Genomic DNA, 16908 nt, shown 5'->3' on the forward strand with positions numbered 1-16908 from the left:
GAAGCTCCAGCACATTGATCGGCAGGTGAGATTCTTCTTGCATTCAGCGACCATGGGCAGAGTGTACACCCCAAACTCTGCCCCAGCCGGTCAAGCTGGCGTCCGTTGTGTTTACCGTCCAATGAAGAGGAACAAAAGACTTCCCGGACCGAAGGGACGGAGACCTCAGCCACCAGAGAAGAGACTCCCCCCTGACTAGCTGGCTCATCTGAATTTGACAATCCAGGGATGATGGAGATTTGTCCCATTTGTACTGGATCTCTTTCTGCAAGAATTAAGTGTGTAATTGAGCATACGGTACCGCCTCAAAAGTGGCTACCATGAGACCCAGGACTCGCATTCAAAAAAGCAGCGACGACCATTTGCGGGACGCCAGCAACTTCACCACAGCTTGAAGAGTCTGCAGTTTGTCGGAAGGGAGAAAGACTTTCACTTCTGAGGAGTCCAGCATCAAGCCCAGGTACTCCAGGTGTTGAGTCGGCACCAACACTGACTTCTGGAGGTTCAGTATACAACCAAAAAGTCTGTATGGTGATCGCCACATCCTCCCTTAATTCTGAGGCGGATGCTGCTCTCAGAAGGTCGTCGTCCAGGTAACCCACGATTGCAATCCTTCATTGCCTTTGCAATGCCAGAATTGGGGCTAGCACCTTGGTGAAGACCCTTGGTGCCAACGCTAGGCCAAAAGGGAGAGATACAAATTGTTAGTGCTTGTCCCTGACCGCAAATTGCAGAAACCTCTGATGCCCGATGCATATGGGGACATGCAAGTATGCTTCCTTGATGGACGCCAGAAAATCCCCTGATGGAGTGCAGTGACCACATAGCAAACTGATTTGATTTTAAAAATAAAAAAATCTGCGCTTAGTAAAAACTAATAAATCAGCAGCTAAACACCATAACCAGGATACTGGGCACAGAGAAAACAAAAGAAATAAAGTGCAGCGCTTGGCCAATAAATGTGAATATGGCCTAATAAATATAAATGTAAAATAAAAAAAAACTGAAATCAAATACACAAATATTGTGAAAAAACCTTGTTATAAGATGCTTCTGAAACTCAAGTGTCCAATAGAATCAAAAACAGACTGTGAATCCAAATAACCATAAATTGATGCAGCAAAATAATGCAAATAATGTCCCATGTGAATATAAAGCAGAAGTAGTTAATCTTGTTTGTTCAAAAATACTTGACCACGTGGACCCTTCACCTTTATACACCACTAATAGATGGAGGCTTACCAGATCCTCAGTGACCCCCCGTTAGGGGAGGTCAAACTGCGCAGATTCGATCATGAACCACATAGACTTCGATACAGGATGCCAGAGAATGTCCCAATCGTTCGGCTGTCACGTGATCTTCAAATCCGCTCGGATACTCTCAGCAGGCCTCCAAACGACGTATCACTCTTCATATGCTTTGGAGGCCAAAAGATACCCAACCATCTTCTCCTGGACCATTAGCCAAGATATCTTTAATTTTGCTGCGGCATAGGACACTTTCGGCTGTTTGCATGCAGAGGCTATAGTCATTTAACACCTTCCCTCATGTCTTCAGACTAAGTCCCCCAGTAACATTCTTAATAATGTCATCCAACGAGGCTCCAAATAGCCTCTCCCCCTGAATCTGCCAGTGCTTTTAGATGCCTGGTCCGCAGACCAGCATTTTAGCCAAATCAGGCAACGTAGCATCACAGAGCATACTCAGGCTCTAGACAGCAAGGGGGCCGTATCTAAACCCGCATCACAGACATACTTCAGGCCCTGCACCAACTGGTCTGCCAGTTCCACACAGACCAGGGAAACCTGTTGCTTCTCCAACTCACGGTGCAACAATTTAGGCCATTCAGTAAGCGTCTCTGAAACCAGGGCTGTGGCTAACACTGGCCGCAATGCTGACCCCACCACTGTAAACATGGACTGGACAACCGCCTCGGCCCTTCTGTCGACAGGGTCCTTGAAAGCAGGGGTCCCTTCCACCAGAATCATGGTTACCTTATTTAATCTGGAAACCAGGGGTCAACAACTCTCCTCAAAGGGGTAATGCACCTTCATAAGTCTCGGGACCTAAAAGGCCCAATGCGGGCTTCCCCACTACTTGTAAATAAACTTATCAAAATAAGTTCGGTAGAGAAAAACCTTAGCTGTGTGGGCTGGATTGTGGAACCCAAAAAGGGACAGACAGCTCTGTAGATGCCCCCGCTGTATCTTCCATCTTTAGCCACACCGCTGTGATAAGTGCTCTTACTAACGCTTTTTCCTGCGCTGACCCAGACACAGAGTCATCCTCACTGTCCAAAAGGTCCTGGTCCGCATCCTCAGAAACATCAGAACAGGGGCTGCCTGCCACAGCGGGACCCAAGTCTAAATCAGAGCTTTCTCCAGAAGATGGTGGGGGGGAAAGGGCGTTTACCCATCTTGCAGCCGCATGCCTCTTCCACCCTGGCAACAAAGGACTCCAGGACCGCCGACAGTGTCCATAGGCACCGCAAGTGCAGGGGAACCAGTGGCAATAACAGGGATGTCTGGGGAAGAAGCGCCAGCTTCTGACGCCATGCTGACCCACTCTCGCCTGTCACCAATAGGAACCTAAGGCAAGTCACACAAAATGCCCACCCCCCCTAGCTGCCACAGACTGAGGGGCCCCCTGCAGGACTCAACACCCTGACCCAGGTACTGCGCTGTGCTGCCGCTGGCCGCTCTCCCCTGTGCCAGCCACAAGGTGTTCTGTGTAAGTTTTGCGCTGTTCCAGAAAAAAACAGCCACCCAGCGCCAGGGTAAAACAAACTGAGGCTACTAGTAAATGTCTCAGAGTGCCAGAAAAATGGCCGATTTAAGAAAAACTGGCTGTTGCTACAGAAAAATGTTTAGTGTTTGCACGGCGGCCAGCCCCCATGGCACACACAGATACCCCATGATGGCCTAATAACAGGTAAAAGGACGAGCGGACCTCCAACTGCCCAGCTCAGCCCCTGCCAGGTACATGCACCGCGCAGCCTATGACCAGTCACACAGCGGCCCATAGCATGGGGAGAAGGGAAAGGGAGAGGGAGAGACCCCATAGTCGACCTCCCAGGAAATGCCCAGCTGCTCCATCCTGCCGAGACAGGTGGAACTATACTTACCCCTCCTGCAGGGACTGCTGGACGCATTCCACGGACAGACCCATCACCCGAGCAGTACTGGGTGGCTGTTGGCCATAGCACACTGACACAGACAGCAGGAGCCCGGTCATATGTGTGCCTCAGAGCACAAAATTCACCTGCCGCCCCTGTATCAGGAGGGGCATATCATGGTCGACAGAGCGGGAGCCAGGTCCTTCTCCTAGACTAGGCAGAAAAAAAAACGAGCTGCTGGAAGCAGAGAGGGGTTATAGCCAGTAGGACCGCCCCCTGGGTGGTACTGTGCAGTTTCGCTGTTTTTACATGTTCTGCCTTGTCCTCTCCTGAAGGTGGCGATATAACCCTAAGGTCAAGATTCAAGGTCCCGTGTAATTGGCATGTGCGTATGTATTCACCCCCTTTGTTATGAAGCCCATAAAAAGCTCTGGTGCAGCCAATTACCTTCAGAAGTCACATAATTAGTGAAATGATATCCACCTGTGTTCAATCTAAGTGTCACATGATCTTACATATACACACCTTTTTTAAATATCACAGAGGCTGCAACACCTAAGCAAGAGGCACCACTAACCAAACACTGCCATGAAGATCAAGGAACTCTCCAAACCAGGGACAATGTTGCTGAGAAGTACAAAATCAGGGTTAGGTTATTTAAAAAATAACCAAATGTTTGATGATCCTTAGGAGCACTATCAAATCTATCATAACCAAATGAAAAGAACACATCACAACAGCAAACCTGCCAAGAGACGGCCGCACACCAAAACTCACAGATGGGCAAGGAGGGCATTAATCAGAGAGGCAGCACAGAGACCCAAGGTAACCCTGGAAGAGCTGCAGAGTTCCACAGCAGAGACTGGAGTAACTGTACATAGGACAAAAATAAGCCGTACGCTTCATAGAGCTTTATGGTAGAGTGGTCAGAAGAAAGCCATTACTTTCAGTAAAAAAAAAAATACCACATTTTGAGTTTGCAAAAAGGCACGTAGGAAACTACCAAAATATATAGAGGAAGGTGATCTGGTTTGAATAGACTAAAATGGAACTTTTTGGCCATCAAAGAAAACACTATGTCTAGCGGAAACCCAACACATCACCAGCCCCACAGTGAAACATGGTGGCAGCGTCATGCTGTGGGGATATTTTTCAGCAGTCGGAACTGGGAAACTGGTCAGAGTTGGGGGAAATATGGATGGTGCTAAATACAGGGATATTCTTCAGCGAAATCTGTACCACTCTGATTTGAGGCTAGGACCGAGGTTCACCTTCCAGCAGGACAATGACCCCAAACACACTGTTATAGCAACACTTGAGTGGTTTAAGGGGAAACATGTAAATGTGTTGGAATGGCCTAGTCAAAGTCCAGATCTCAATCCAATAGAAAATCTGTGGTCAGACTTAAAGATTGCTGTTCACAAGCGCAAACCATCCAACTTGACTTGAAGGAGCTGGAGCAGTTTTGCGAGGAGGAATGGGCAAAAATCCCAGTGGTAAGATGTGGCAAGCTCGTAGAGACTAATCCAAAGCGACTTGAAACTGTGATAGCCGAAAAAGGTGGTTCTACAAAGTATTGACTTTAGGGGGGGGGGGGGGTGAACAGTTATGCACATTGACTTTTTCTGTTATTTTATCCTATTTGTTATTTGCTTCACAAAAAAAAAAAATCTTCAAAGTTGTGGGCATGTTGTGTTCTAAATTAAATGATGCAAATCCTCAATCCATGCTAATTCCAGGTTGTGAGGCAACAAAACACAAAAAATGCCAGGGGGGGGGGGGGGGTGAATACTTTTGCAAGGAACTGTACATAAATCACCCAGGGGAGAATTTTTTTTGCAACAAAAGTGGTTACACTTTAAGGTCATCAAGAAAGGTGCTCAGAGCTGCTTTTAAGGCTGCCAAAAACATTAGAATGCAGTCAGAAATGTAGGCATGTTCCTGCCTACAACAAAGTTCAGCCAAGCTGTAATCAGCAGCATATAGTAGGCGCCTTCTGCAGAACAAACAGGTAATTTTTTAACACAGGTTAGTTACCTACTTTAAAAAGCTAAAGCTGAGTACACACTACTCTGGTCAGGAATCGCTGTACTTACCATGCAAGGTTAGTCCAGCAATCTTCCCCTGCTGAGCTGCTGTGTTCCGACAGGGGAACGCCCCCGCCCCCCCCCCCCCCAACACTTTGATCAGCTGCTGGTTTTCCACCATGAACGTCCGACATACAGGGCAGAATGTTGGCTGGTATTTTTTGTACCAGCAATTATCTCGACATTCTACCTGTGTATGGAGCTTTAGGGATAACATACAGGTACTGTGACAGTGTCTTTTTTAAAGTGCTAGAAAATAAACTAACTGAAAAGAACTCTTTAGACTAAAACTATGGAAGCCACTACTGTCGACTTGTTTTTGAAGATGCACATTTCAAAGCTGTAATTGCTTCCTTTAGTGCTTAGCATATTGTTAAAAAGGTTCAAGCAAATGCATAATATGACAGGACACCTAATATACTTCTACTTCTCTCAGTTCAGTGGCTCATTAAGTAGAAAAGGTAGAACTGTGGTGACAGCACAGCAGTGGCAGCTTCCATTCTTCTGTCCTGAAGATGTGGGGTTTCAATCACAAAATTTAACGTGCATCAGGCTTAGGATGAAGCACAAACTGTCAAAAAATGGACTGGGGCATGCATGAACAGAGATTCATCATGCCTTGGCAACATCTGTGACAAGACTTTTTACACTAGGCAAAAAAGAAAGGGGGAAGGGAGGAGAGAGAGAAGGGAATGGGGAAAAAGGGAGGGCACATACAAAGGAATAATATATGGGCCGTCTATGAAAGTCCCTGAGATGTCTAACCATATGCATCAATCCATAGCAACCAGACCTTTTTGAATTTTTTGACAATTCCTGCTCTAAGTAAATATATAATGGCACGACAGCATTCACAGCAGCTATCCAGATATTAACCATTGGTGGGGAATGTTTCTTCCATTTGAGGAGGATTTTCCTTCTCATATAATACAAAGCGTAGAAGAGAAACAATTTTAGTGGGCTAGTGGCTACAACGTCCTCCATACTTCCTAGTAGCGCCAAAGCTGGATCTTGCCCAAGGGACCAGTCACAGGGTTCAGGCTTTAATATTCTAAACCCATCAGCATTTGATCATTCATGCTATAATATAGGCATTATGAGTAAAACTCCACGAGCATCAAAAAAAAATTACTTTAGGTTCACTGTCCAAGAGCAGCACTAGAACATTTGCGCACTAGATTTGAGCCACCTGAACAACATTTCCTGGACACAGATGTGTTAGAAATACATTATCCAAATCAATTAGTCCAGTTTTCTGTCTCCTTGGAACCTCAGAAGTGCAATACCAGCTCATGTGTTCTCAACTTCACCCACAAGCTGTAGAAATTAGCACGGGCTCTCACTCTTCCATATTTTTTTCTATTTAGGTTATATGATATAAAATGCCAGGAGTAGAAGTGATAAACTGTGGCAGAGACCATCAGAGTTTTAGACTCCAGCAACTGGAATTTCAAGTGACAAAACAGGTCATCATCCATTTCCTAGACAGATGCTGGATCAGCGATAAAACAATTATGTAAATCCCGACTTTGTTACTGATAAAAAGGTAACATTTTAAAATACAGTTACGGGATAGTGTTAGGTTTCAATAATGCATTCACACAGCCTTACATTACTGAAACGCCTACTTTAAAGTTTTTCCAAGGCTATGAGGGAATTATTAATATAGGTTTACATATTGGCAGTCTTTACATCAATTGCCATCACTGTGTTCTTTTAGCAGGGCCATTTGGTTGCACCAGAACAACATAAATACAAAACCACTGTCATTACTTCCCATCAATAAATAAATGTAACTGAAACTGGCACAATGTTGCAATGTGTTCAAAGGCCTTTCATTCACGGAAATCTGCTGGTCCAATTACAATAGAGTATTATTTTCTCCTTTAAACCAACTATCTGGAATGCTTGGAGAGCATTAAAAATGTATTACAACTTCATTTCCCTTTTCTATATTAATATTAAGGCACACGTCTCTAATGTCAGCTTCAGGAGCTTCTTTGTTTATATGGTAATATACTGACTACAAACCACAGCACAACATACAATTGGTACAAATAGAAATAAGAATATTGTACCAGCCAAAATAATTCTAAATACCTGAAAAGATGAAGCCCCTTCACCCCACTTTCCCCTTAAACAGAAGGAGGGGGGGTACAAAAAACATGCAAGCATAAGAACACACATCCCTTTATTTAAAAATGGATTCAATGGTGGATGGATGCTGGTAGAACAGACTTAAATATTTATATGGATAATTCCACAATTCTCTGCGCATCAGAAATCAGACAGGAGGAAGCTTTGCACGGTAAGCAAATATTCGATTGCCTTGCACAATTCAACCTATCTTGACTGGGTGCTGGAGGTGTTAAAGCAGCTTACAGCAGGAGGAAAGCAAAGTAAGGTCCTCAGCAATGATCTGGCTTCATTAGCAGACATTTGATATTAAAACCTGTAAACTGCTATAGTGAAAAGTGGTGTAACCCTCCTAGGTATGCAAGAAAATATAACTATATAAATCACAAAAGTGACAAAACAAAAGTATGAGTATTATGGCAGGTAAACAGGTTAAATATTTCTATGTGAATAGTGTATTTGGGTCCCACTGACTAGGTGAGGAATTTCAGAAATATGTATAAATACAGCATGAAATTATATTTACAGAAGTCATTAGGACTCTACCTACTGTGCCTGCGAAAGTTACTTACTGGAAGTGTTACTCTAAGTAGCCAAAGCATAGTGCATGAACGCTTTTAAAGGTTAAGTCACTATAAAGCAATAATACAAAGCTGTACATTCACAAAAAACAACATTCTGTCAGAATGGTGATTGACAACTCTGAGCATCAACAGTGTATTTAATCTGGTTATATAATACAAGGTTGACTTTTTTGTCAGATGTTTGGAAATACATTTACAATACAATTTTAGAACATTTTGCTTATATATTAAAATATAAGCACAAAAACACATTTTTAATAATTCCACTAATGGCAATTTAATCAATAAATCCTACACTTAAAAACAGGTCCTTGTCTGATCAATACCAACTTGAAATTAGATCTGCCCTCATACTGTGAACGCCATAGTTCTAAATAGCTGAACATGCACAAGCAATACTTGTTAGAAATAAAAAGGACAGAGCATAGATTAAACATAATGATGCTTACCACATACTGCCAAGGTGCCTAAACACAACAGTGCAACCAACTTGAAACGATTGAGACACACTGAGGTTTGGCAACAAGCGAACCCATGACTTAAATATTTTAAACTTTTTACAAGCACAACAATAGCTATAAGCTTTTAATCAATGCTAAACATTAAACCATTTTCATTTTTAAAAGGATGATCGCATGGTGGACAAAAACCAAGAGAATTGCAAGGCTTTATCCTACTAATACATTCTGCTGAATAGATTGGAACACAATGCATTTATAAAATCAACAATTAGATCAAATCATAACCCAAATGCTGAACAAACAGGTGCATGCACAGCAGACAAAACAAAGCCCACACAAAACGCATTCCAGTATTAATATTTGATTTTCCTTTGTAGGTTCAGATGGTTCCAGGCCAAACCAGCACATTTAAAGAAACAGACATTTCCCAAACATTCAGTATTTAAACAAATCATTCCAACAAGTGGCAAGTTACCTGGGCGGAGCTGGCAGCTACTGAGATGCAGTCAATAAAGCTGTGTCTGCGAGTAAAAAAAGCCACTATTTGCTGCCATCGAGAAGGTTCTGGCTCAGCTCTAAGCTCGTCTGTAGAGCCCTTCTTTGCCCATGGCTTCAGTTTTGGGCCTACAGAGCTATGACTGGAGCTAGTATTGCCACCTCGATTGGAGCGGGAGTACAAGAGTGTGTTGTTTCCGAAAATGTAATTCATCTCTGCAGCTCTGCAGGTGGTTGCCAGGCAGTCTTACTCTTCTACCAGCTGCCGAGTGGTGAAGGATCAGCAAGAACTGCAGATAGAATTACAGCAGCATCACATCCAAATCAGAAAGCAAAAATCCTGGTCCCTTGCTGTGCTCATTGTTTCCCCTTGGAGTCTAGTCATGCAGAACACTATACCTGTTACATGTCTAAAAGGTATTGCTCATTGCTGCAGTAAACAGAAAAGGGAGAAAACGGCAATTCACACTGCATCTGCTTCCCATGATTTTCTTGCCTCTGAGGTCTGCAGGGATCAAAAGCTGCTCTTCTTTTGTTAGCTGATAACTAGGCAGACTGAAGCCAGGAAGTGAGGTCGATTAGCAGGTAGGATGCTAGAAGCATTTGACTGCAAAGACCCACTGGGGCTGCTTGATTTAATGTACTGGGTGGGGAAAAGGCTAAATTACCAAGTTTCAATCACCGCCTGTAGTAAAATCGAATGACATTTCTCACTGTTGACATAAATTATACATAGAAACAGAAGAAAAACAGTGAAAGTATACTCTAATTGATCTTCTTCATAGACAATTAGTTAAGTGTTTTCAATTAAATAGCAACTACAATACTCTGATGCTTCTTGTATGAAATAATATTCCCGGAAAAGTTACATTAGCATTGCTTATTTTCAGAATAGTTGAGCAAATAAGAACCTAATGGGAGTTGCATTTGAACACTCAGATAAAATACTACAATAGTGAGGTAAAAACAAAATTCATGTGAAGCTGCATCTTTATTTTAATAGTCTTTAAGACCCCTTTCACACTGGGGCAGTTTTCAGACACTTTACCGCTGGAAATAGGCTCTGCTAAGCACCTGAAATCCTCCTTGTACTCATTCCATTATGAATTTCAACACTCGGGTGGTGTGCTTGCGGGACGTTCCGAAAAGTCCTGCAAGCAGCATCTTTGGGGCGGTTTGGGAGCGCTGTATTTAGCACTCCCAAAATCCCTGCCCATTAAAATGAATGGGCAGTACTTCGAAAGCGAAACAAAACTGGAGTTTTCACCCCTTTTTTCAGGGTTAAAAGCGATAGCGGCTGAAAAGTGGTGCAAAAGCACTGCTTAAACAGCACTTTAGTGGCAACGGCTGGCGCTTTTAGTGTGAAAGCAGTCAAGAGCGCAAAAAAAATCTGCAAACAAATCCCATTTTTAAAATGTTATAGTTTGGAATAGATTTGTATTGGGCAACATAACCATCCAGCCCACTGGAATATATATCTATGTTAAATCAGTAAACATGAATGTAATCAAAATTGTATATGTATGCATGCACGCACACACATAAATGTACTTAATCTCACAGATAAAGAAGCGTTTGCAGATAATTCTCTCAAGCATTAGATATATTGAACATTATGTGCAGCCCTTTGGTGATATCAGCCCACCCTTTAGGTCATAAGTTGATGTGCACTGGTTTACATGGATGAGACAAACCACTTAACACTGGCAGGGGCGATTAACCACTTCGCATATAGGCCACTTCTGACATTTCTCTCCTACATGTAAAATTCATAATTTTTTTGCTAGAAAATTACATAGAACCCCCAAACATTATATATGTTTTTTTAGCAAAGACCCTAGAGAATACAATGGCGGCCGTTGCAACTTTTTATCTCACACGGTATTTGCGCAGCAATTTTTCTACCACAATTTTTCAGAAAAAAATAAAACTGTTTCATGCTTTAAAATAAAAAAGTAAACATGTAAGTGGCGCCTTAAAAATTTTTATTGTTAATTTTACTTTTATTTTTTTAGTTTGACACTTTACAAAAAAAAAAAAAAAAAAAAAAAAAAAAAAAAAAAAGGTATTACTTTTATTTCTATTACAAGGAATGTAAACATCCCTTGTAATAGGAATATGGCATGATCGGACCTATTTACAGTGAGATATGGGGTCAATAAGACCCCACATCTCACCTCTAGGCTGGGAAGCCTAAAATTTAAAAAAACAATCACGGCTTCCCAGCCAAGGTGGCGCCGTTATTTTGAATGCAGAGGCCAGGCGTGATGTCATAACATCGCGCCCGGCCTCCGAACGAACATAGAGACTCCAGGGACCATCTGGTCCACCGGAAATCTCTGATACCATCCGGTATCGGCGGTGACTCGCCGATGTAAGCGGTGAGTTGGTAGACGCACCGGCCCCTCCCGCCGCCCATAAGAACAATCAACCGGCGGAACAGCCGCTATGATCATTCTGATTTTGCAGGGAATCGCCGGCTGAAAATTACGATATCTGAATGATGTCTGTAGCCTCAGGCATCATTCAGATAGAACACCACAAAGCCCACGATATCATATGACGTACCTTAGGCACCAAGTGGTTAAAATGATCGGCATTTATTGAAGTAAAACCTTTATCCCAAAAGGAAGTCCATGCTAATTTACAAAACGTGAATCTAATACTTTAGTCTCCCAAAAAACAGGGGAGCAAGGAATGGACGAGGCTTTGCCAGCATACACACATCCAACAAGGAATTTAACTTGTCTGTAAATTCCATATCTTAGCGTACACTACAGGACAAAGGCTAAGTATTCATAGAACCTGTGTTACAGGCTCCCACATTCAGGCGATTAGATACTGGAAAAGCTTTTGAGTACACGCCCCCTGGGCACCTTCCCTAAAACTGAGTCCTGCAGCAAGCAATGCAGAATAACCAAGGAATAGAACGGATGGTGGTTTGTGTCCTGCACTGCACTCGAAGATATGGAATTTACAGGTCAAATTTCTTAAACATACTGTACAGGAAACGGGCAGATTATTCATACACCCTAAGACAATCCCCAGGCAATTAGAGAAGGGTGGGTAACAACTAGGCAAATTGAAATGTGCCAACAGGCATAAAAAAAAAAAAAAAAATCAAAGATCAACAGATCTGCCTTAGCATGCCGCTGCAACGTTCATCAAGTAGAACTTTGAACAGAAGACCTGGTGGCAGCCTTTCAGAACTAGGCTATAGAGGCCTGCTGCAGCAATGCCTAGGGAACACCCACCTATCAAAGTGAAAGAATATCTTTTTTTTTTTTTTTTTTAAAGAAGTCTTAAAGCGGAGTTCCACCCATTGAAAAATCAGCAGCTACAAAAAGTGTAGCTGCTGACTTAATAATCAGACACTAACCTGTCCCACGGTCCAGCGATGCGGGCACACACAGCCTCGCTCCTCTCCCCCCCCCCCCCCCTCCTCCTCTCCGTTGCACCAACATTCTAACTGTGGGCACCCGTATGTGGCTTCACAGCCGGGCACGCACACTGCACATGCGCGAGCCGCGCTTTGTGAATGGCCGGGTAATCTTCTGGGGCGATTGCAGGGAGGTAGTGGAGAGATGAACTTCCTGCCGGCGCCAAGGGGAGGAAGTGGGAACTGACTGCCTATGAAAACTGGGTTCTGGGTACAAGAACTGAGTTCGGCTGAACTCGCACAATTTCAAACCGGCAATGCAGTCCGACTTCGGGGAACTACTTTTGGGAATCAACTTTGCTGTGCCGTACCAATTTGGACGATCCATTGTTTGCAATAGCCGATTGTCAAATTGCATGCCAAATCGGCCCAATGTGAACGTGGGCGCAGGGAGTCTTCTTGATAAACGCTGTTTAATTGAGATAGACGCTGAAGGTTTTGACTACCTTTGGGTTGCTTTTCGAGCAGGGCACAGAGATGCAAAAACGATATCTTCATTGAGATGGAAGTCTGATACAAACTTAGGAAGCAAGGCTGACCTAGGGACTATCCTGATGCCAACTCAAACATCTGACAGATGTGATGATGACCCGAAAGGCTACCTTATGGATCAGGTTATCTAAAAGAATATCCCTTGGGGGTTTAAAAGGTGGTTTCGGTAGAGAAAATGGAATCAAGCAGAGGTCCCAAGTAAGCACAAGTTGCAGAGGAGGGGGGGGGGGGGGTTGGGGTAAAAGCCTAATGCCACATTTAATGTTTCTTTAAATAGTTTGCTTGGGCCAAGCTACCCCAAACAGTTTACTGCCTCAGCTACATACAGTATACAGCAAGTCTGTCCTACTCCCAGAACACAGAACAGGCACTGTATCCTGTATGTAGCAGAGACCACATACAGGTAATAGGGTATTATATAGTTTGTTTGGACAAGCTGGGCCCAAACAAACTATTGAAAAAGGAGAAATGAAACATGGAGTTTGCTTAGTTATCTCCTCCACCGAGAGGCAGAGCCAGCTGCCATTCCAGGCATCTAGGTGGATCGAGAACGTAAAGTCAGGATCTCTCCCTAGCCTGGACTGGCTAAGTGAGGTCAGCCGACACACAGGCTTTAGCCTCCTGTTGGTTGAAAAATGTTCAGAACGAACTGCTCTCCTGTGCTCTAAAGGAGAAATATAGCCCAAAAAGCTTACTTCTCCTTTAAGACCTGGATGGGCTTCAACAGCCATGTCATTAAGGCTAGTGACCGAGAAGCAGAATGGAACACATCCCTGAGACCGCAAGTCTGTGCTGTTGGGAAGAGGCCAGGGGTCATCTAGTAGTTTAAGTAGGTCTGTGTACCAGGTTCTTCTGGGCCAATTCAGTGCAATGAGAATCAGTGTTTTTTTCTCTTGCTCCATTTGTAGATCAAATAAGGTAGAATACACAATGGAGGGAAGGCATATACTAGCCTGAACTGAGATCAGGGGTAAATCAAAGCATCCAGTGCCTGTACTAGAGGATTTTAAGACCTGGCTACAAACACAGGTAGTCTGCCGTTAAATCTTAATGCAAGAATATCCACCATTTTTGACATATCAAGTTGAAAACATCAGGATGAAGGACCCACTCTCCCCTTGATACAAGTGGTCGCAACGGAGAATCCGGTTTCCCATTTTTTTTACGCCTGGTATGTAGATTGCAAGGATCGCTGGACAGCAGTGTCCAATAGATGACCTGTCTTGCTTCCTTCAAGGCTGCATGACACCTAATGCTTGCTGCTTGTCATAGCTGTAGCATTTTCTGAATGCACCCTGAAAAGGGTGACTATTTAGAACAGGGGTCCAGTTTCAGAGGCATTTTGATTGGTTCCACCGATTACCATGTTTCCCGGGACTGTGAGGGACTAGAACTCTTCTCCACACCCTGAAAGACTGGCACCCGCTGTTATAACTTTACAGTAATAAGGAAGGACGGACTTCTCAAGGATTTGCAAAATATCCACCAAGCTACAAAGTTTCTTGCTTTGATGGACAAAAATGTAAGTTGAAAGAAGGCATGCTTGTTCCAGATCAACAGAATGTTGTACTGGAGCAGCCATGAATGAAATGAGGCCTAAAACCCTTAAGGGGAATCCCAGAGGGATGTCTCATTCACCTTAATTCCAAAGTGTGAGTTCTGAAAGGAAATCATCTTCCCTTGAAAGAAAACCTTTGCTTGGGATGTACCCATGGTCAGATACAAAATATTTCAGGCAAAGAGGGCTGGAGAGCAGATTTTTGCAAATTGATGGAAACACTAGGTGCTCTGCATCTAGAAGAGGTGGAGGCTACCAAGGGGGAGGGAGGTTTTGGAATCTTCCACTGTGGAAGAAAAAAAGTCTCTCCTGTGACATTATTTATGAATTTCTCATATGCCTCACCATAGTGATGTCCACCTTCATAAGGCATGCATATGTGGCATCTTCAAGCTTCTTCAGCTATTCGAGCTTTTAGCCATAGGATTCGGTGCTTGTTAACACATTAGGGTCATTCTGAAAATTTTTCATTTGCTTTGTTCTATGGTATCCCCGTAAAAGATCAATAGAGAAGGTAATTTCTCAAAAAGAGACAGTCCTTGAACACAGGACCTATTCAGTTGTTCATTGCCCTAGTCCATTTAGCTGTAGTTTGACCGAAATTACAGCGATTGCTGGCTGAAGAGATGGGCCTTCAAAAGCAAAGATCGCTCTTTAAGAGCGGCTTAAAGGTGACATCAGCAGAATGTTTGAATTAACCCCATGGAGCTAGTGCCTCCTGGCCCTTTAAGGATTTTCAGATGCCAGAAGCCGCGGAGGGGTTTATGATCATGAGAACGCCATGATTGCTTCTTGCGATCGGGAGCTTTCCGTTAACCACCAGTAACTGTGCTGGTAGCTCACTTCCAGCTCAGCGGTGTCTGAAAAATGCCACAAAAATATGCAAACTCTCCGTGGCAAGGTCCATCCGCCAAGAGGCCACATATTTGTGTACCATCAGTGCCTAGGGGTTAACATCTTCAATTGGTACAGACAGGGGTTTGTTTAGCGCCATTTCACACTGTGAGGTGACAGAGGTTTCTGTTACATCACTGCAGGACCACATATGAAACAAAGGTCTCCTACAAGTCCCATTCAACTCATCGTGCTGTGGTACATTGTCATGAATGAGGTCTACACTTCAAATAAAGTCTGTGCAAAAACAAAAAGGGGGGGGCATCTTTCCCCCCCCCCCCCCCATTTTGAACAGAGTCAGAGAGGGTTATAAACTCCTATCATGTTTTTCTATTGCCATTTGTGTCCCACTGGGGAAATATCCCTTCACTTTTTGGCCACAGACAAAAGAGGAAATGAAAGGAAGTCCCTGGTTGTCATCAAGGCCACCAGAAATAGTATCCGCATTGGAACACTTGGTACAGAAATATTTGTAGAAAAAGGGGGGACCTGATTGGAAATGCCCTCTGCGCACAAGCTTCTGAAAATGTCTCCGGTAGATGGAGCAGGTTTCCCCTTTCCTGCTACTTAGCAGGGCCCCCACCCCATCCAAGAAGCTCTTGCATTTAGCAATTCTTCCTCAGAAGTCACATAGTGAGAATCCATCACTCCACCTAGGGACAGCAGAATGGACCCCGAGAAGAAGGCCAGATTGTACCGGCTTGGGAACCACAGCCTCCTGGACCATGTGATGCAATGAGAATAGGAGACTTAACCAAGATAAATAGGAGCAGGTCATCCAGATAGGTGATTGAAATGCCCATGAGCCACATGCCTTCCCTGGTTCTACCGTCAGCCAGAGAAACTTTTGACAGCTCTCCACCATGGGAATGTGCAGATAAGTGTCCCTCAGGCCTGTAAATGCCATTGAGCAGTTGGGGGGGGGGGGGGGTGGAAGGCCCCCAGTCTTCTTTCGGACCGTTTGGGAGGACAAAACACCTTTCTGACCAAGACCTCTTTGGAACGTCGCCTTTGGGACCCTGAACACTGAAGGTGAGACTTATTCCTTGCTTGCTTCCTCGTACTACACCAGACTGGAAAAGACTCTCGCCCACCACCTGTTCGATCTAAAACCGTTTCCAAACCAGGACCGAACCAAAACAAGCCCTCCGTGAGAAACCCACAGAGCTTAGCCTTGTACACACTGTCCTACTGCCAAGCTTTAACTGAGATGACTATGGCTGACCTATGCAGTGAATCAGTCGAGGCATCCGCACTGTATGCCACCCTCCGCAAGAGCATGGGAAAGGACAAGATTGTCTATGTGCGCCCCAAGGTAGAGTCCTAGGTGTCCATCAAAAGCGGATCCATCCTTTTATCCATGGGATCGCTCCGAGGTAAGGTCTGCCAATCTTTGTTGGCTTCCACCGGACCTTCCTGGGCCGGAAATAACTTCTGCTCCCCCAGGATCCCTAAGCGTGCCCATATCATCAAAACGCTCAGTCCGAGTTTTGAAACTTTTGAAAGAGGTGCATCTAACTTAGGATTTTTGTTCCATGGCTGCGATGTGTCCTCTTCAAATGCAAAACCTTTTTAGGTCAGTGGTCATCAACCCTGTCCTCAGGGCCCACTAACAGGCCAGGTTTTATGTATTACCTTGGGGGAGA

The 16908-nt window shown here is 44.0% G+C and overlaps 1 protein-coding gene across 22 annotated transcripts in view; it reads right to left on the reverse strand.

Moving 5' to 3' along the window:
* Positions 1 to 16908, reverse strand: part of DLG1 (discs large MAGUK scaffold protein 1) — a 530809-nt gene that overhangs the window by 338560 nt on the left and 175341 nt on the right. For 3 of the 22 annotated variants that reach the window (XM_077487453.1, XM_077487452.1, XM_077487450.1), the window contains exon 1: positions 8860 to 9266. The exons of 16 other annotated variants lie outside the window; for them this stretch is intronic. In XM_077487453.1, the coding sequence (XP_077343579.1) occupies positions 8860 to 9093 (234 nt within the window). In that variant the 5' untranslated portion in view covers positions 9094 to 9266. Of the gene's footprint in view, positions 1 to 8859; positions 9268 to 16908 lie in introns of those variants that run through there. 3 more of the 22 variants (XM_077487451.1, XM_077487447.1, XM_077487454.1) reach the window with 2 other exon arrangements.

Source organism: Lithobates pipiens, unplaced genomic scaffold (assembly GCF_037356315.1).
Source record: "Lithobates pipiens isolate NorthernLeopardFrog02 unplaced genomic scaffold, aLitPip1_a1.2 Scaffold_18, whole genome shotgun sequence".
Lineage (NCBI taxonomy): Eukaryota > Metazoa > Chordata > Amphibia > Anura > Ranidae > Lithobates > Lithobates pipiens.